The 21,602-nt window shown below is 39.5% G+C and overlaps 2 protein-coding genes across 5 annotated transcripts; one reads left to right on the forward strand and one right to left on the reverse strand.

Annotated features, from left to right (window-relative positions):
* Nucleotides 1–6,076: 6,076 nt before the first annotated feature.
* On the reverse strand, nucleotides 6,077–10,318 carry LOC149247092 (uncharacterized). The gene is made up of 2 exons (XM_089443381.1): nucleotides 7,930–10,318; nucleotides 6,077–7,767 (listed from the first exon to the last, which is right to left on the reverse strand). The coding sequence occupies exons 1-2, from the start codon at nucleotides 10,316–10,318 to the stop codon at nucleotides 6,077–6,079; spliced, it is 4,080 nt and encodes a 1,359-aa protein (XP_089299507.1).
* A 4,631-nt stretch (nucleotides 10,319–14,949) lies between these two features.
* LOC149247093 (uncharacterized) lies at nucleotides 14,950–21,264 on the forward strand. Of its 4 annotated transcripts, none has more exons than XM_089458125.1 (7): nucleotides 14,950–15,295; nucleotides 15,617–16,984; nucleotides 17,949–18,672; nucleotides 19,870–19,970; nucleotides 20,204–20,293; nucleotides 20,383–20,510; nucleotides 20,704–21,264. In XM_089458125.1, the coding sequence occupies exons 2-7, from the start codon at nucleotides 15,641–15,643 to the stop codon at nucleotides 20,846–20,848; spliced, it is 2,532 nt and encodes an 843-aa protein (XP_089314251.1). In that variant the 5' UTR covers nucleotides 14,950–15,295; nucleotides 15,617–15,640; the 3' UTR covers nucleotides 20,849–21,264. The 4 variants fall into 4 exon arrangements, with proteins under 4 accessions (XP_089314251.1, XP_089314248.1, XP_089314250.1 ...); XM_089458122.1 differs by having other exon boundaries at nucleotides 15,630–16,984; XM_089458124.1 differs by having other exon boundaries at nucleotides 14,950–15,286.
* The last annotated feature ends 338 nt before the right edge of the window (nucleotides 21,265–21,602 follow it).

Raw genomic sequence — 21,602 nt, forward strand, 5'->3', positions numbered from 1 at the left:
AGATGTCAACTCCGTGCTCAAAATTATCTAGCATAATTCTACCTAGAAGATATTTCAGATGCCAATGCAAATCAATGGTATACATGTATTAATTAAATTGACCATAGGTATGCCCAAGATCTAGCACCTAGACAACCAAATCTACCAAGACTTATGTATTGAAAGGTGCTATTGATAGGAGGCCCCTTCACACTCCATGCAAGCAAGTTCCTTCTGAATGGGACCCAAGGTGAGGTCTTGAAACCTAGCGACAGATTCTTGAAGCCTATGATGTGCATGTGTATGTCCCTGAGAGGCTCTCTCTTGATAGTAGGTGGCCCCTCGGTGGGACAATGTGCATTGTTGAGGCATGTCTCTGAACCAAACATAGATGTTGAGAAGGATAGAAGATAAATAGACTAGTGGATAATTACCTCACGAAAGGGAGCCACGTAAGGGAGGGGTGTGGGTATGAAAGCAAGAAGGCAAAGTGAGACAGAAGAGGGTGGAGTGAAAAGTCGCTAGCCATCCATGAGGAAACAAAGAGAGTGAGTGGATGGCTTCAAGCAGAAGCAAATCCAATAAGGGAGGCTAGCAGCAAGAGGCAAGCACCCACTAATAGAGGTGCAAGGGGGGATACATGGCCGCTAGAGGAGGCATAGAGGGGGTTGGAGCTTCAGATACAAGTAGTATCGAATGCTCAAAACAATGGAGAAAGAGCGAGCCAATAACAAAAATACTGTAATTATGACAACATGAATAGAAATTGAATAAGCAAACATACATAGACCAATAATATTTGAACCTGGAAAAAGTGCAAGAGTTTGACTTCTATGAAGGGTGGTGTCAAATGAGTTGTTGCCACCTACATGTGACATGACGCTTCGTCTTGCATGCAAGGTTGATGAGCCCAAGAACGAAAACATTGAACCCTAACCTACAAATAAAAATATGAGGGGAAAGTGTCTTAGTAATGCCAAGGGTGCTGAAGAATTTGACTGAGACTCCAACTGCTAAGGACTATAACGGAAATTGTAACAGGGCCTGATCGGTTGTCACTGAAGTGAGCTAGCTAGAGCCCCCAATAGAGAAATATTTGAGTTGACGATGGAGAAACTGACTGTAGAGAGAACTATCCAGCATCAAAATTCAGATAAGCTCACAGTAAGAGGAGAGCCAGATTTATAAAGATACAAGTGTTGCTCATCTCCCACACGAGGATGAGTCTGTCTCGATAGAATGACGTCCAATCAAGGTGTTCGTGGTGCATGGTCTTGGGATCAAGGATCCGACATACATCTCGCCTCAGGCGAGGTGTTAATAACTTGGCAGTCATTCAATATACTTGTGGGGGCCGGCTACCACATCCCCTGACCACTTGGCCAGGAGGTGCAGTGGTATCCTATCCCCCCCACCTTTTTCCTTAAAAGCACTCAATTCAAGATATCAATGTCTTTCTTGATTAACTACCCACGTTCATCTTTAGAGGGGACTATAACAAGAATTCCAGGGGGATGAGAGCATTGCCAGAGAGTCCAAACATCCATGGTTTGCCAATATATCTGCCACTTTATTTCCTGTGCATCGAACATTGGAGTGGATGGTGACTAGAATGTACCCCATGAGGGTAGAGGCTTAGCAAATGAGTGCTTCTAGTCTCCAACTCGTAGATACTCAGTGTACAAGATGTCATTCTATATTTTGATGATCATGTTGATGATGACATGAGAATGACCCTCCACAAAGAGTTTAGAGTAACCCTGAGATGATGCAATTTCCAATCTAGTGACGAGGCCAGTGAGTTCCATCACATTATTATTGTTTATGCCCATGGAACCTAAATAGAGATAGAGAAGAGTGGAAGGGACGGGATGCCAATGATGGAGGATTAGGGCTTCAAATCCATGGGCTTGCTAACTAGAAGGGGACCAAGAGAAGGCAAGGATGGTTTATTTAATATCAATTAGGACATAACGTCAAAGAGAATCAACACACATAGAGGAACTTTTAAATATTATCCAATTTCTCTCTTTCTAGGCTGCCTAAAGAGTGAAACTGGGGGTGAGCGTCTATATATGGTAGAGAACTACGTTGGAGAAAGCACTTTTCTTCCAATTGGCTATGGTATTTTGGATGTTGAGGGGGTCTTTATTAGTGTTGGAGAGACCATTTTCAAGACATTCCCAAAGATCAGAAGCATAGGTACATTTGTTAAAGAGGTGTTCCATGTATTCAAAATGGTGAAGGCACAAAGGGCATCTACATGGTCCTTGATAGCTCCACTTTAATAAATTATCCCAAGTTAATGTTCTGTTTTAAAACAACAAACGAAGTTGTAAAAGCATCTTTATGTGCATAAGGAAATATATAATTTTATATAAAGTGATTTTTTAAATCAGAAAGAGTATTTGTATTGTATAATTCAGTGCCTGGTTCACAACAAACACATCAGGCATTACAAAGCTAATTCATAAAAAATTCCAATTGTTTTCTCCTTTCTAATAGGAATACATGATTTTCTCTAGGATAATATATCTGAGCAACAAAAAGAGGCGTTTTGTAGGTGAATACATTATAAAAATGCCCCAACTAATCACAAATTTACAACACATATACCACTATTCAATTATGAAATATTTCATGACTATTAACTACTTGTTGTATTGGATAGGTTCATTTAAATTCAAGAAAGTAACAGTTGTCAGAGTGCTTGAGTTCGCTGAGCCACTTAAGCTGAGAGTCAAGTTCTTGATATGGTCTTTAAGCTCCTCAATCACCTTTCTTGGTCCCCCCAATTTTCCATTTTTATATTTTCTTGTATAAACCAGTTTAACTATTTTTTTTAATAGACTTCATTAGCCATTCGGGAATCATAGCAAGGCTGATTTGAACATTCATATTTAATTCACCTATCTTCAATTTACACCTCTCGTTAGCATACTTGTTTGCTTCTCCGTTGAAGTCTCTTGAGACATGAGAATATGCTTTGGATGTGATATATTTTGCAATTTTCCCGTTTCTTTTCATGATGTTTTCTATAGATTTTTCCTTTGGTAGGGAGTCCTTCACTGGATGGTGTAGGATTAGGAGAGAATCTCCCATAGCCGCAAGTGTGTTCATTTGATGTTCTTTGGCTAACAAAAGCCCCTGGTAGAGACCATATATCTCTACTTGATTATTTGTCATATGTTCAGGACCCCATGAGTGGTTGAATGCTTTGTCCTTTAACCAAAACACTTCTCCCCTTTTGCCACCTCTTTATATAAAGTGGTTTATGAATAAAAGATTATTCTAAATTACTTTTAAAATAATATTAAAAGTTCACTTTTACCAACATTTAAAAAGCAACCCATAAACTCATAAAAAGATGGTAAAACCATCTTTATGCGTATAAACAAATATATAGTTTTATATAAAGTGGATGAATAAAAATAATATATATATATTTTCAATGTGGAAAATATCAAAGAATGATTTATTAAATATATAAGCATGAAAACGATTTATATGTATGGTTTTTTAAATAGATAAGTATGATTATTCATACTTTGAATTAGTGACCTTAATATTAATTATCATTTATTCAAATTATGTAAGCTATTTTCTTAATATTTATTAATAAAATTATTTTGGATCAATTAAATTAATTAATAATTATCACTTTAATAATATCTTAAAATTTTAACAATATCTTATTTTCTTTTTCTTATTTTAATGTAAATTTTAAATTTATTAATTATATTTGAAATGTAAAATAAATATAATGAAAATTATAATATTTGTAAATTTTTTTTATTAAAAAATTATTATTACTAATAAAGTTTAATCCAAAAGATATGGAGGAGAATTGACCATAAGCCCTTTTCTTAGTGAGGTGATTTAGCAACATGAACTCTACTAATTGAGCCCACCCTTAAGACAATTAAAAAAATTATGTATCTTTTCCTTTTCAACATTTTTAAAATGATTTAATTTATATCTCTAATTTTGTTATTTTTGTATTTTAATTAATTTTTTTATAGATTTAATTGGTTCTTTGTGGTGAACTTTTAGAATTCATTTTATGTTAATAATTTTTTCTTTTATTTTACTTTTTCCATTTCCTATTTTTTTTTTCATTTACTTATTTGTTTAATTTTTATATGTTATTTTGATTTCTTTAATCTTATTCAAATTTTCACAATTATTTATATTATAAGATTGAATTTTTGGAAATGAATTATGTTTGCAAATTTAGTTTATCTAAACATTTTAGGTGGAAAGTGAACACTCCACTCATAATCAAAAAACATAAAAACTTTTATTAATGATAAATAAAATATCTACCCAAAATATTTGACAAACAAAATTTACAAACACAATTATTTTCCAAAATTTTGTCTTACAATTTTAATTTTTTATTTACATTTTAAAAACTATAAAAAGTTTTCAAATTTTCATTTTACTTTTTTCCACACATCCCTTCAACATTTATTTCTCATTTCTCAGTTTAGTTTCCCATTCATAAAACTAATCTATTTATTTCCAAAAATTACATTCTTATTGTCTCTTTCTTTATCACAGATTTATGGAATTCCAAGTCTATGGAATTTTATTATTGATTATTTTCCTTTTATTTATTTTTAATTATTTTTTTCCTACTTTTAAAATTTATGTTATTATTCTTTTTTTTTTTTTAACAAATTCGGATGCTATGTATTGATTGAAAAAAGTGCTAAGGCATAAAGCCATACATAGTTTGCTGCAAGAGCATTACAAATCCAAGGATAGAGAATGAGGTCCCTATCCCTGAGCTGGATTCTCAAAATTCGGACTACTAAAGAGCAAGTACTACTATAGATTCGGACGAACTGAAGACACAAAAATTTGCATTTGCAATACATGATTTAATCGATGGAAATATGACTGATATTCCTCGCAGTAGAGTCCTCTGGGTGCTGATCTGCTTCCATTGGATTGACGCTTGAAGAAGTTGATTTTGCTTTCTGTTTGGCTTCCAAAATGTCTCTTAAAATTGCCAATGATTCCTCAGCATGGATGCATCTATTGCTAAGCCCGTTGAACTGATCCTGAAGCGAGTGAACCCTGTGGAGAAACAACTCCATTTCTGTACGGTACTTAGCATGGAGATTTCTGAACTGCTCCTCAAATTTTCCTTCCAGACAATGGATCTTTTCTGCTTGCCTAGCTTCCATATTTCGCACTTGATCTTCCAGAATTCGCTGTTGAGCTCTGACCTCGTCGAATTCCGCTTGTAGGTCTCGGCAGTGAAAACATTGCTCCTCACGCGCCATCACAGAGAAAGGATTGATTTTAAAAGAGACAGAATCACAAGAACAGCCTAAGGGCTCCGTGAGGTTACAAGGAAGAGGGGACCACGGTTTGATGTCGGATCTGATAGAGAATAAGCTGCAACAGAGGGAGTTCGAGAGCCCAAGTCTCAACTTCGAGGATAAGAGAGAGGGCGGATCTGAGAGATGACGCTCTGTATAATGGCAGGGAAAAGAGAAGGGGGAAAGTAGCCAGGAAGGAGCAAGAGAGGGGGGCGGGATGGAGAGCCAAGGGTCGACGATCAGCAAATGAGCTGAGAGAGGAGCGGTGGGTATAGAAGGAGGGCTTCTGAAGCTCTTGATCAATCCTTTAGTTCTGTTCCTGTAAGAGTCCAATAGATAGGTTAGCGAAATAAAAAGCAGGGGAAATAAAATCGATACCAAGGCACATCTTCTATGTCGCAGCTGGCCCTGGTTGCTTCCTTCGACTTCACAGTGATGCTCTTGGACGTTATGCTGTAAGATGAGAGGATCTGCTCTCCTATTTAAAGATTGAATCCGACTGCGGCATCCTGAATTCTTTTCAGAAGACCGATTCTCTGCAGAGTTAAAGTATTTTGTGGGATTTCTGGGACGATTGTCTGAGGCAGTGAGATCCTTGGTCAGTCCTCTTCGTTTATGAGTTTTGCTTGGGATTACCAATGGATTGCTGATCGTATTCTGAAGCTGATTGATTGGGCTTTTCGTGTGCCCGAAAACTGTAGTCACCATACCCCCCGCACGCTTGTTGGGATTGCGCGCTTGGGGATTGTCAGATTTCACTAGATTCATGGCAGAGGCTGGAAGAAGGATTGCTGATTGTGCCTTAGGGTTCCCTCTCGATATCCGACGGCTTTATTAGCATGACTGTCCGCTGCCCCATTGTGTGTGCGCAGAATATGATAGAACCGAATTGTACTGAAGTAATCGGTGAGGAGATTGATGCGGCAGAGGTGTTGTTGGAGGCTGCTATTTGATGACGGCCTGTGATGATTCATATATTCGATGACAATCGAAGAGTCTCCTAGCACGATTGCCTTTTTGATACCCCTTTTTTGAAGTTGCATCAAACCTTGGAACAGAGCAAGAGCCTCCGCAATATTGTTAGTTTTGACTCCTAAACTCCATTCATAGCTACTTATTTCTTCTCCTTTCTCATCTAGAATAACTCCTCCTGCTCCTGCTGGTCCTGGATTGGACTTAGAGGCCCCGTCAAAGAGTAAAATTGGACAGTTATTGCTCGTCATCCATCTCTTGAATTCCTGAGATGAGAGCCTTATTTCCCATTGTTTGATCTTGTGGTTAGGATTCGCGCTCCTTCTCTGAATATTATGATGATGGCCTGTACTATCTAGAATATGACTGATCATGATCCTTTCCTCAGTAGTGTAATCAGTAATTTTAATGATGCCTGAGCATTTGACTACTATCGTTTCCTGCGCTAGAAGGTGAGCACTGCTACATGTTATTCTAACATTGCCTTCTTGGTTTTGAAAAATTTTCTTGTTTCTAGTGAGCCAGATTTTCCAGAGAAGGTTGTGTGGGATGATGTCCCAGGTTCTTTTGACAATCTTGCTCCGCTTATCTTTCCAGGGGCAATTCCTTCTCCAATAATGTATTGTCTCAGCAATGTTTTGCTGGGGCTGCCAGTTTATATTGCCAAGTTTGGCCATAATAGTCCAGCATCTCTTCGCAAAGGCACATTCAAGAAAAAGATGGTGGATGGTTTCCTCCTCAGAGCAGCAGTTAGGACAGATTGAGGGACCATATATCCCTCTTTTTTTTAAATTTTCCGAGGTGAGAATTTTCCCTTTAAGCAACAGCCAGATGAAGAATTTGACCTTTGGGATGGCCTCAGATTTCCAGATTATTCGCCATTGATTCCAAACCGGAGCTTGATAAGTGCTATTGCAGATGAATTGATAGCCAGATTTAATGGTATACCCTGAGCCCGTGGGGTCCCATCTGAGCCCATCTAGAGCTCCTTTTTTAATAGGAGCTCTATTTTGGAGATTTTTAATGAGGGCTTGCAAGCTAGAGTCCAAGTGTGGAGGAATGACCGGAAATTCCCAGCTAAGCCAAGCTCCGCTCTCCTCGTCCCATTTTGAGATTTGATCCAGCCTCTGGATGCCCTTACTATGCAGATAAATAATAATGGGAATGGCTTCTTCTACAGAATTTATAGGTTGAAAACCCATAATTTTATCAGTGGCATAATTAATGCTGCTCCCATCCCCTGGAATTTTTGAAGTATTTTGGACAAGAATGGGAATTGCTTTCTTACAAAGTTGCCATATTTTAGTGGAGTCCCTTGCTGGAATATCAGATTCAAGTAATCTTTGCCTGCTGTCTGAAAGATACTTGCATTCAAGAACCTGTTTCCACCAGGCTTTAGGTTCACTGATGAGTCTCCAAGCCATTTTAATCCCAAAGGCAAGATTCAGTAATTTAGGCATTCTGATTCCCAATCCACCTCTATCTGGAGATTGGATTACATTTCTCCAATTGACCAAATTGAATCTATTTTTATCTTGTTTCCCTCCTTGCCATAAAAAATTACGGAGAGCAATTTCTAACTTGTTGTGGAAAGAAGCTGGAGCTTGATAAAGAGTGAAGCGGTATAATGGTAAGGAGGAAATACCTGATTTAAGCAAGATTAATCTACCCGCTGGGTTGAGCCATTGAGTTCCCCATTGCTGCACCTTTCTTTTGACTTTGTCAATTACTTCACTCCAGGTAGATGCTTTAAGGACGCCCAAAGTAACTGGCATCCCTAGATATGTGAAGTGGTCCCAGGTTTCTTTGTAGGCTACTCCAAATATATTGGCAATGTTGTGAGCTGTTTGATTAGAGATGTTCCATCCATAGATGCAGCTTTTCTGAAGGTTGACTTCTCCTCCAGAGCACTCCATAAATTGGTCAAGAATAGATTTGAAGCGCCTTGCTATTGTGGTGGAGGCCCCGCCAATTAGCAAAGTATCGTCAGCGAATTGTGAATGATTGATATTTTTAACTCCATTCCCATACTTGATGCCCGAGATGAGGCCTACTCTTCGATTGTAATCAAGGTTGCTGCTGAAGGATTCCGCCATCATGATGAAAAGATAGGGTGAGAGAGGGCATCCTTGCCTTAGACCTCTTGTGGATTGAAAGTATTCACAGGGGCGGCCATTGATGAGAGGCGAGATCCAAGGGCCAGTGATGCATGCAGCGATGGTGCTTATGAATTCAGAGTTGAAGCCCATTTTTCCCATGACAGCGTACAAGAAGGAGTGTCTGACTCGGTCGAATGCGTTGGCTAGATCTAGCTTGAGAACGAAACCTTTCTCTTGTCTGGAGGTACTAGAATGGATAGCTTCTTGAACCAAGGAGATGGAGTCATGAATCTGCCGGTTAGCCATGAAGCCGCCCTGATTTTCAGATATGATAGAAGGAAGCACAGGTTGAAGTCTAGCAGCTATGATTTTTGCAAAGATCTTATAAGAAGTGTTGCACAAGGAAATAGGTCTGAACCTGGAAAAGGAGGTGGGCCTGGATTCCTTGGGGATGAGGGCTAGATTTGTTGAATTAGTGAACCCCCCCATTTTCTTTTTTCTTTGTATTCCTTTAATCATCTTTACCAGATCTTTTTTTATCAAATGCCAGTGGTCTCTGTAAAAATTAATTGAGAAGCCATCTGGCCCTGGAGATTTGTCTGGTTGTAGAGTCCAGATAGCTTTTTTAACCTCTTCCTCAGTTATTTCTCTATTCATCCTTTCATTTTCTTCAGCCGAGATTTTCCTTGGAAGGTGTTGGAGAAAGGCCGTGTAGTCTCTAGCGTCTTGATTTTCAGTGAGTAGGTTCTTGTAGTGATGGAAGGCTGCCCTTTTGATAGATTCCTGATCGTCATGCCTGCTGCCTTGACTATCAATGATAGCGGTTACAATGTTTCTTGATTTTTTTACAGTGGCCTGCTTGTGGAAGTATGCTGTATTTTTGTCCCCTTCTTTTAACCATATTTCTCGCGACTTAAGCCTCCATTTGACTTCTTCTGCTCTCTTAATTTGAGTGAGTTGTTCCTGCACTTCCCATTCCTTGTCTTTGAGCTGATTAGTGAGTCCTTGTTCTTCTATTTTTTTTTGTATCTCTTCCAAACTCTGCTGCAATTTTCCTTTGATTTTTTCTGGTTCTTGGTAGCTAGTTTTTGCCCAATCCTTAAGTGCTTTCCTTATGTTTCGAATTTTAGTTTCCCAAATATAATTTGGGGATCCTTCAACATGTTTCTTCCATGTTTCTGCTATAATAGATTCAGCCTCAGGGCTTTCTTTCCATAATGGATTGTATCTGAAAGGGATTGGTCCCAGGTTGGCATGTGCGTCCAACGTTAGAAGGATGGGAGAATGATCTGAAGCTGTAGCGCTTAGAATTTTGGTATGACCTGCAGCAAAATAGGAAAGAAGAGAAACATTGATCAAGATTCTGTCCAGCCTTTCCATAATGTTACCTGGTCCCAGACGTCTATTGTTCCACGTGTATTTTCTATTCTTTGGTATAATGTCCAGCAATTCGACTTCCGCCATGATGGTTTCTAGCTGCCTTCTAAAAGGATCTGGGGTGAAGGCACCCCCCCTTTTCTCGTTCGCGTGGAGAATTAAATTGAGATCTCCCGCAAGGATAAGATTTGTATTCTGCTCCTTATCTATTTCCTGCTTCAATTCCTTCCAGCATTGTTCCTTTTCCCGAAAATGGTTGGGGATATAGATATTATAAATGATAATATCACAGTTTTCTTCTTTGTTGACGAGGTTGGTCCTGATCCAATTTGAGTTGATGACTGAAGATGCACAATTCCAATGCTGCTTTTTCCACATAGTGGTGATTCCTCCAGAGGCTCCTCTGGAATTACTACTGATTCCTATGAAGGATTTTTGTGATTCAATGATTGTCTGCATATCATTCTGATTTTGTTTGGTTTCCTGAAGTAAAACGATTTCAGGGCTTTCTGAATGAAGAAGATCTCTTAGGGCCGCTGTTTTGGAGGGGTGCCCCATACCCCTGCTATTCCAAGATAAAAGCTTCATCATAAGACATTCGATCGAGGAGGTGCTCGCCTCTCAAGTTCTTTGGTTGCTGTATCTTTCTCTTGGGAACCTGTAATGAAGGAGTCCATAGGGGTTTGAATCCCTAGAGCTATGTCCTTTTGCGAACTTTCTTCCCGGTGCTGCTTGGCTGATTTTCTGCCTGGCCCAGATTTCTTGTAGATGTCACCGGATGCACCAAGATCTTTGGAGGAACTTCTGGTAGTTCTTATAGGCTGCAGTCCGGGAACTGACTGAGCTGGATTCGAAGAGACCAAGGGGGGCTCAATGCGGGTCAATACTGGCTGTTCAGAATGAGGGCCATCATTGGTCACTTTCGATTTATTTTTGGATAAGCTCCTATCAGCAGAGTGTGGAGGGGAAGCACAGTGGGGGGAGGAGGGGGAGGTTCTGGGGCCTATGGGGGAAGGGGGGGGTGAAGGAGGTTCCTCTGATGCAAGAGATCCAAAGGGGTTGGAGGATGAGGGGAAGACAGGGGAGGAGAGATGGGTTCCGGAGAGAGGTTCTTTGGACTCGGGGGGAGGGTTGGACTTCTTTTTTTTCCTTACTACTTCCCATTCTTCCTCTTGAGTTTCAGACATAGTATTATTGATTTCTGGTTTAGATTTAGGGCACCTATTCGCAAAATGACCATACTCGTGACATACCTTACACTTGAAGGGGAGTTGTTCATAGTCCACCTGCTGAATATGCGTCCACTGATCCACTCTGAGTTTGACTGCCTCTGGAAGACCTTTGCCCAAGTCTACCTCCACACAAATCCTCGCGCATGCATACATATTTTCCTTTGGTTCAGATCTGTCCACATATTTACCTATAGCATTTCCTATTGCTCGTACAGTTTCATCGGCCCAGCAGTGAAGCGGCAGATGTGGAAGACGAACCCAAACAGGGACAGCATTGGGAACATCCATTTCAGGATCAAAGCCCGGGGTCCAACGATTGAGATAAAGACCTCTTGAATCCATAAAATATGGCCCATTCCTGAATATAAGATTGCGATCATCTATTGATTCAAAAAGGAATGTATAGAATCCTCTGCCGCAGAACCTTATGGCAATTTTCCCTTGGACCATGGCGTTCCAATTTCTTTCCACCCATCGTTGTACAGCTCGAGGGGAGGGCCAAAGGCCCGTGAACTGGCCAACCAAACCGCGCTCAGCTAGGGCTACAGCAGATCTCCTTGGAAGAGAGAGAGGAAGAGGAATTTCTGGGATTTCATCAAGCTTTTTGATAAATTTGGAGGCAGAAGGTCGAATCCGCTCAGCATTATCTTCGGGGACGAGAGAAGCGAAGGCTTTCTCAAAATCGGGCAGGGATGGATCTTGAGGATCCATTGAAAAGAGGGCTCAAGCAAAAGCGAGAGGGAGAGGGCAGGAGGCCCAGAAAAAAAGAGCAGCGACGGGGGGCTACCACAGGGCGAGCCAAACGCAAAAAACGGGCAGGAGGCCCAGGAAAGCAGAGGGGCGCAGCGGAGGGAGCTCGGAAGGGCCAGCAAGCCCGGCAGCAGGGCTGCCAAGGCTCGGCGGGGACGAGCAGGGCTTCAGAGGCGGGGGCAGGAGAGAACCATCTCCAGCGCGCGATCTTACCTATCCTGTTGCACTCTATTCCTCCAAAATTTATGTTATTATTCTTATTCACCAAAGTTTTATCTATATTTTTTTTATAATAATTTATCTAACCCTTATTACATGATTAATAAATTTGTGTGGACTATTATGTCTTTAAATTCTCTTTTTAAAGTAGCATCTTCAATAGTATAATGTCCACTGTTTAAAACATTTCATGAAAATTTTATATAACTTATTTTTAAAATAATTAAATAATATGAAAATATTTTTGTTTTTTAAACATTACATAAATTTTTATATAACTTATTTTTTAAAGCTGGGTAGATTCTTTCTATTCGATTTTCAAAAACATGTAGGTCTTACATAAAAATCATCCATGATCAGATGGCCTCAACCTGCCCATTGGGAAACCAAGTCTGTTGGTCATTTGACAATATTATAGGCCATCCAAAATCTGAAAAGTTTGAGAATGTTAAGCAAGGCTATATAAACCTGAGTGTCTTTGAGTCTCCTATTTACTCTACATCTATAACATAAAGACAAAAGCTGCATACTATTCATTTATACATAGAAAAATTAAGTGTCCAAACTATGCTAAGCAAATTGCCAATCATCAGAAGATTCTATTGGCATCGGGTCTTTGGCACTAGAGCCTGATAGTTGAATTTGATTAATTCTCAGTACGACTTAAACAAGCGTTTTGCTGTTGAATTTGGCGATGAATGTGCTGGAATTCCCTATGGATTTCCCGAATTTCTGTTGCTGACTCCGAAATTCCTGCAAAGGTGGTCGTCAAAGCTTTTGCCAATAGATTTTTCATCATCCAAAAAAGGTAAAGGGTCTGCTGGAACTGGGTGTATTGACCTCTGGTATGGCCTGGGTCAGGAATGAGATCCTGCCATTCATCTAGCTCCAGTTCATTGTCCTTTGCCTGCTGCTTCAGTTCATTCTCCCACCCCAAAATAATCTGGTGAGCCTATGGATGTGCATTAGTCCGATAGGACCAAGTTTTTTTTTCATGTGTGGTTCACGGACACCTGCAATCACTGGGTGGCCGCTACGTCCACGGAAATATCTGAGCTTGATCAAGGGTATTAAGCCCCGTGGCCAATAGCTAGGCCTAACCCCAAGGGATTCGGGGAGAATTGACCCTGTGACCTCCCGAACGACGGGACACTTATTTGACCAGTTGAGCTAACCCTTGGGGCTTACCGATAGGACCAAGCTGCTTCCAAGATTAAATCATTATTATTTCTACGACCCTGATTACAAGTGGGTTGAGCTTGAGCTTGATTTCTTCCATTAGCACGACCCTGGACCTGGCTACAACCATGACCACCCCTTGCATTTCTTCCCCGGGATGAGGTAGGTTGAGCCATCTGTTGATACTGTAGGCCGCAAGGACGGGGTTGACAAATGTTCTCAGACACCAAAACCTCCACCACTGGAGACCTCGTCCAGTCTGTTGGCCAACTAGCTGGAAGATGACCCAATGGGAGGTGCCAACTGACTAGATTGAGACACGAACTTGTAGGTGTTAGAAAGACACATGCAATAAAACGATAAACATTAGGCCATTGAAACTAAGATTTCCCCACCTTAATGACTTGTATTTGATCATATAATCCATTTGCAGCGGCCCAACATACACTATAAGTCCAAAAACGGGAGAAGAAATTAAAGCCCAGGAATACCCTTGCAAACCCTCCCCAAATCAAAGCAGTCAGAGTGTTCTTCTGAGAAACAAAAAAAGAACACCCTCATACAATTGATTAACACCATACTTAAGAACCAAGTCCAAGGTTACATGCGCACCAAGGGTGACAGGTTATTAAAACAAACAACAAGCTTCCTAAGAAGGGGCCACAAAATCCCATACAACCAACGAAAAAGCCGACCCTTGCGCCCCATACGTCACTGGAGGGTTCTATTCCGCAACTACAGTGGCCGTGAGGATGGATTATGCCAACTGTACCTGGGCTCCAGTCCTGTAATGCATCCTGCGTTACCACCTAGAAAATGAAGCCCTCTTTGAAGGATCCTATGGAGCCTATGTTGGTTTGCCAAAGTGATTCTAGGTCGCCCACATTGAAATCAAAATTCTTGCTTGCATATATTTGTAAAATAATTTTATAAAAAATACTTAATATTAATAATATTTAATAATTATTATTAAACAATATTTAATAATTGTTATTTAAAAATAAAATTTAATAAATTTTCAAATAATAATTAGAAGAAAATTATAAAATTGAAAAGAAATTATTAATATAAATTATGAAAATGTAATAAGATATTCTTTTTATTTTTGATACTGTATATATTTTTTATTAAGTTTTTTGTTTATTTATTATTAAAAAAATATAGTGAAATTTTAAAATAACATTTTTTCTAATAGATAAGAGTTTTTATCAATTAAAAATTATAATGAAATTTAGATGATAGTTTTTTTTTCATATGTTTTAAATTCAATACTAAATATTTTTTTCCCAAAATTTAAAATCTCAACCAAATTAATTTTTAGTGATACATATAAAAATCAACTAATTTTTTAATATCAAACAAAATATTTATAATTATAAACTAATCCACCACTCATATTTAAAATCTCCCACACTTTTATGGTTATAGACTATTCCACTACTAAATTTTTAAAACATCCGAACTTTATGGGTATAAACTAATCCACCACTAAATTTTTAAATCACCAATTAAAAGTTTGTACTCTTTTTTTAATATATTTTTTATTACAAAAAAAGAGTACACAGCAGTATTTACAACACATTCAACAACTATCTATTTTCAACAAAATTTGTGAACTGCAGTAAAAGTTGATTTTGCGTAAATTAACAGTGAGCTCTGTCAACAAATTTAAGTAAAGTAGTTGAATCTTACCACGGTTTCGAGGTGACGCTAAGACAAACCCTAGCTCTGAATAGGGTATTACCAGGGTTAGGGTTTGAAATTGGGGTTTAATGGACAATGCTGCTATTTTAGAGGCGATTTGGTGTTTGATTTAGTTTTAATGGGCGAGATGAAGAATTGTTGGTAATTCTTGGTAGTAAGGACCGCGGGGGCCTTATTTGGCCCCTACGCCATGCTTCCTACGAAGAGATACTAACGAATCTACATCCGCACCATCCTCTTTGAAACGATGGGGAACGGATTTTGCGAGAAATCACAAGTCGAACAATAACACAACACAAGACAAGACAAACGATAGGTGGTTGTATAACGCTCCCCACTTTACAGTTTACCAGGAGCTCAAAAGATAGCCAGGCATGCATAAACCCCCTTAATGACTCAAGGGACTTAAGAGGGTTCCTTCCATGTGCCCCCTTTCTAAAGGGTATGTTTGGTAACTCCCTTGCTCTTCACTTCTCTGCGCCACTCGCGCTTTTTTCTCTCTTTCTTTGTCTCTGTACAGGTTTATAATGCTATTAATTCCATTAGCGTCACGGTTTGTTATTTGATGGCGTCTAGTGTTTCAAGGGTTTGAGAGGCTTACTAGGTTTTCGCCATTTCGGTGATTTTGTTATTGAGCCTTTAGGTCTCTGCGAGGAAATTTTGTGATTGAGGTCTGTAAGGTTTGAATTTTGAGGGTTTGCATTGTTTGGGGGATAGGGTTCGTGGAGTCTATGAGGGTTTTGTTGTTGGGTTTTTGAAGTTTTTTCTAAAGGATTTTGTTGCAGAGGGTGCGGGCATGGAGAGGGCCGAGCGGCTGGACTTCGATGGCGTTAAAGGCGTGAGGAAGCCACGGACATTTTCGGTAAGGAAGCCCAGATCGGGAGGATCCCATGCAACGTTTCTCAATGAGTACGAGCATTCGTCGCCGTCGGATTCCCCGCCCTCAGATCCTCGAAGTGCTGGAAATGTTGATAAGGGTTTGAACGAAGAACCTGGTAAGTATTCTAATCCTCATTCTCATGGTGATGATTACAAGAGAAGGCTAGGGAGTAGTAATAGCAAGGGTAAATTTGAGATGGGGAAGGATGATTTGGGTAAAAGTAATAAGTCGGCTAGTCACAAAAGGGCTGGTGGAGATGATGACTGGGTGCCCGAGAGGGATGAAATGAAGAGGGTTCGGAGGGATGCTGCAGACCATAATGGCAAGCATTCCGGCAGGAGCCCAGATAATGATAGGAATCATGACAGGAAGTATGATAGAGGGGGTTCCAAGCCTCAGGAGTATGAGCGGAGTAAGAGGCCTGAGAAGTCTTTCAGGGAGAAAAGTCACAGGGATGGGTTTCATTATGAGAGGGATTCCAAGGAGTATTCGACTGGGGAGAAGGCCGAGAAGGAAAGGGGCAGATTTGGTGAAACATTCAAGCGGAAGCGGCACTGCGATGATTTAGATCGCTCGAAGCGGTTTCGTGATGGTGGGATGGACAGGAAGGATTCTTATGAGAGGAATGGTAGTCATGACAGATTGGACCGTGATCGTGAAAGGGACCGGGATAGGAATAGGGATCGAGATGTGCAGGGCAATGTGAAAAGCAGCGAAGGCGGCCAAGGCCCCAGTCATGTTCACAAAAGTCTGGTTGGGGGATTGGGTGCAGGTGGGTCTTCGGGGGACTGGCGTAATTCTGATGGGCACAAAGTGCCGGAGAGAAGATCCTCAGATTCCCACAATCTGAGTCAACTAAAAGGAGGAACGGACTCCGGGCATAGTAGAATGACAGATGGAGGTAGGAGGGCAGAAGGGCGGACTATGGATAGTCGTCATGCAGGACAATCAAAATCAGCTAGCGAAGGTCAGAATGGGGGACAAGTCAAAACACCGGTTGATGGAAGAACCTCTCATAACAGGGATTCTGATATGAAGTCTTTGGATAAATCAGTGCTACGGCAAGATGATCCGCCTTCTCAAGAGGGTCGGTTGACAAAGGTGAAGCTTAAGGTAGGTGGAGTTACTCATACTATTCATGCAAATTCCACTGGCAATCCAGGAGGAACCAAACAGAAGGGTTTGGAAGCCTCATCTGCATCTGGGAAGCCTCCACAAGCAACTGAAGGTGGGAGACGGCGTCAAAGACTTATTCTTCAGGTATAAGTTGGGCATCTGATGTACAAACAAATTTATATCATCTTTTAATTATTCTTTTATTGTTTAGTACCATCTCAACTACCACCAAATCACCTGGGATTTATGCCATTTGTTCAATCCCATTGAACAAAACTATGGTCAATTCAGGGTAATTTCTCTTTTATGTCACTCGTACATGCATAGGTGCCTTGGTAATATAAAAATCCCTACTAACATTAACTCTGCTGGTGAATTTACCTTAACAATCATTCTTTCATCTACCATGCTCATAAGTATCATATACTGGTATTTGCCTTTGTGAAGTGAGAGTAGTGAGGTGCTTTGCAGCCCAGCATGACAGAGATGTTTTCATGTACATATATACGTGACAGCATCCAAAAAAATATTAAACCAGTTTAGATTGATCTTAAATCCAGATTTATCAAGCACCGAGAGGGATTAAATTTCATTAGCTGTAGTTTTTTTAATCATTTAATTTCATGTCATGAATTAAGTTCTTCAGATTAAATGATAAAAGAAATGTACATCAAGAAATTTGACCCTCTGCTTGATAGATATAAGTTTAAGATGGACTTGTTCTGGTTATATTTTCATCAGTTGAAGACAACATATTTACTTTACCATTTTATTCTGTAGTTTCTGCATATCCCATTGTGTTTTCATCAGCATTTTCCTCTTTTTTATTTAACATGTGCAAGCAAGGATTTGCCATGTTTAGTCTTGAAATGGGGCTTAGTTACCTTATTGGGCATATTTCTGTAATCTTAAGGTGTTGAAACCCATGGCGGAATATGTTTCATACCATTAAATTGAATAAAGGCAGTGGTTTACGTTTTAAATTTGTCTAAAATTTAAATACATGTTGGTGGTCAAGATCTGTCGATGGTTATATGGAATATTTCATATTAGATATGCCATATTACTGCACTCAAGGACATGAGTTGACTCCATATCCAATGTGCAGGAAAATTCGGATGATGAAGATGACTTCCCTGCAAGGGTGGAAATGCAAGAATCACCTAAGAAGGAACTTCAGTTTTATACCAATGCATCTATTGCAAAGATGGATACACATCATGCCAAGGAAATTACCTCTGGAAAGCAGGTAGAAATGACTAATAATATTGTAGCTGGCCAACCTGTTCGCAAAAGTACAAGGATACCTAAGAAACGCATACTGGATGGTGAACATGATGAGGATGATGATGGTGAGGAAGCATCACAGCGTAAAATCTCAAGGAACACCAAGAAACGTGTTCCAGTTGGTGAGTATGAGGAAGATGAGGAGGGACATGAAACATCTCAGCGACGTAGTTTAAGGATGCCTAAGAAGCGGATGGTGGATGCTGAATATGATGAAGATGATGAGGAAGATGAAATGCAGCAGCATAAAAGAAGATTGAAAAGGTCAAAATATGAAAGGGATTCAGAAGATTTATATCAGGAAGATGATGAAGAAGAAGCTGCATCAGCCGATGAAGATGCAGAAATTGTGGATGCTGAACTTGAAGGAAAGAAGAAGAGAAGCAGACGAAAACAAGAAGTTGGAAATTCAACTTTTGATGATAAGAAGGAAGCTCCCCTTACTGCACGCCAAAGGGCTATGCAGTCATGCAAAGATGTTGATTCAGAAGTAGGAGCAAATCTGATCGAATTTCCAGAAGGACTGCCTCAGACCAGTCAGAGAAGTAGGTCCTTTTCCGTGCAACTGATCTTAGCATGTTTATTGGCATATTTATATTTTGCGTTGCAAAAACTTGTATTAAAGAAAATCAAATTTTAGTGGGCTGTTAATTGTTTCAGTATTTTTTGAACATCATAAGCAAATGATAATCAGCCATTAAAGAGACAATTTATAGTTAGTTTCCAATTTCTAAAATGTTTACTTCAATTCGTTCAGTTCGTTCCCCAAAAAATTGTTGAGCAAGTTTTGGTTATCAGTTTGATTTTTAGATCTGGTGTATTTTCTTGCGTTGAGATGATTACACATTGTTTTCTAACTTTTGATAACGTAATTTTTATCTCTTTCACCCTTTTTGTGTAAACAGTCAGTCTTCACATTCTTCTTTTTCTTTGTGAAATTTTGTTCTTCTTGTTAGGCTGCTTCACATCTCTTGTAAACTCTCCTAAATTGGTGGACTTTTTCTTCTCGTGGCTAGGAATCTGGTATTTTTTTTCATGTGATTTTTTTCACCATTTTGTATGTCAACCATATCTCTGTTATCTGATAGAGCAAATAGACAGACATCTACTAATTATTTTTACTGACTAGGGAAGTTCTTTTGCCAAAGAAATGCACATCCCGGGGAAACCCACTGGGCCCTTTCCCTCTTCAAGAATGGTACCCAGGGTACACTAGTGGTTGCAGATTTGGAAACCTAACCGGTTAGGGACATCAAGGAAGGCCCACAATATTGACAAATACACGTTGGCGGGTCTTGACTCTGCAATCTCATGTTTGTAATTTGTAGGACTGAATGGCTTGAGCCAGCAAATTTTTAAATGTCTAATAGATGCTATTTGATGTATTTCTGATGCTGCATGCAGTTTGTATCTGTATGTTGTCACTTTTATGTCCACTATTTTGTGATCTATTCTGATATATGTTAAAAGTTTCTAGATGAAATTGGTATATGCATGTTTACACATATATGCCCTATTTTGTGAATTATTCTGATTAATAATGCTAAAGTGTGAATTTTCTCTGGTAAAGGGAATTATAATGTAAATTTTATCATTGAAAGTGAGTGAGATGAAAGTCTGGTGCAATTTTGTTTGATTGTTATCTCATTATTAATAATGAGGATGTGCAACCACGTGGGTTCAAAAGCATTTGTAAAGGCATCTCTTGCTTTTCTCCTAACATGTACTTGCTTACTTGACAGAACGGAAAGAAAAGTTATCAGAGGTGGAACAACAATTGAAGAAAGCAGAGGCAGCTCAGAGACGCAAGATGCAAGTAGAGAAGGCTGCAAATGAGATTCAGGTACGCATGGTTGGGTGGGATTATAATCATGGGAGTTTCTAGTGGGTATATTTGCCTTTTAATGTAACTAAGTGCAAGTAGAGAAGGCTGCCAATGAGATTCAGGTATGCATGGCTGCTATGTGTGGGTGGGTTGGGTTACAATAGTGGGAGTTTCTAGTGGGCATATTTCTCATAGAAAATTTGTATAAAAAATTTAATGTAACTAAGTGCTTATGTGGTTTTATATTATAGGCTGAGGCCATCAAGAAGATTCTAGGTCAGGACTCATTAAGGAAGAAACGGGAAGATAAGCTACGGAAGCAAAGAGATGAGATGGCACAGGTGATTTGATGTCCTATGGCTTTGTGTAGGATAGTTGTTTCTTTCTCCTGAATCTTTCAGTTCTAGTATTAACATGTGTTTATGAACAGGAGAAGGCTGCTAGTGCTATGATGCTTGCATCAAACAGTGTGAGATGGGTAATGGGGCCTTCTGGCACAGTTGTTTCATTTTCTGAAAATACAGGGCTTCCGAGTATATTCAATTCTGGCCCATGCAGGTTTGATTTTAATTTTTAATTCCTTTGTATCACAAGTATTTCTAGTCTCCCATCAGTCTTGAATTATTATTAGTAATTGGCAGCAATCAATTCGCTTTTCATATTCTCCGAAGTAGCATCACATGGCTTTCACTTTGTTTCAAGTTACTTCCACAGTGGCTGATTTTTGTTTTCTCATCAATTGGCATTGTAGGTATCCTCCACCTCGTGAGAAATGTGCCGGGCCATTATGTAACAATACATATAAATATAGAGACTCCAAGTCTAAGCTCCCTTTATGCAGTCTTCAGTGTTACCGTGCTATACATGATGTTACACATACTGTCTCCACTTGTTAGTGTTGCAGAACTCGATTGCTGTGTTTTATGCCCCCTCTCAAGAGCACAGGCACACAAGCACAGTACATGCCACTTCTGGGAATAAATTTTAGTGCATTTGGCATTAGTGTTTTTGATGTATATGTGTCTGAATCATCGAGACGGAGAAGGGGTGGCACATGCTGTATCTATCCAAGAGGAGGCTTCATAATATCATGTTAAAGCTCATGTTTAGAATAAACGGGGACCTGAGTTGGGCATACTTGTATCTAAAGAATCATTTTTATGTATAGATAAATCAATTATACGGGAAGTTTTGAGATGAATACATCAAGATGTTAATTGTTCGAATCCATTAGCTGGAGAAGATTTGGAACAGTGGTGGTTTACTTGCAAAGGGGATTTCGTCTGCTGCTATAATTGATTTTGCCGTTGTATATGTTGTGCAGCTCGAATAGTGTGGTTAATGTTCTTACTATTGCACCGAGGGATATTCTGGTTGTAAATATGCCTTGCATCTCTTCTTTTGTTTCACGGATACGTGGATTTTTTGGATCCAATGTAGGCCTACTATTCTAGAACCATGACAAAGATGAAAAAATGACAATAACGTTGGCCATCGTATTATGTGGCAATGCCCTCACAAGTTCAATTTTGTCTTGAACGTTGGTGCTGTACATCTCACCTTTGATAATTTGTTTCGATCACTAAACAAAGTTACCATGTCTATAAAGCTCCGAAGATTGGTTCAACGTCAGCATACATACTCGAACAT

The sequence above is a fragment of the Pinus tabuliformis genome, chromosome 7 (genome assembly GCF_031772625.1).
Source record: "Pinus tabuliformis cultivar Carrire ecotype Pingquan chromosome 7, CPIR1, whole genome shotgun sequence".
Taxonomy (NCBI): domain Eukaryota; kingdom Viridiplantae; phylum Streptophyta; class Pinopsida; order Pinales; family Pinaceae; genus Pinus; species Pinus tabuliformis.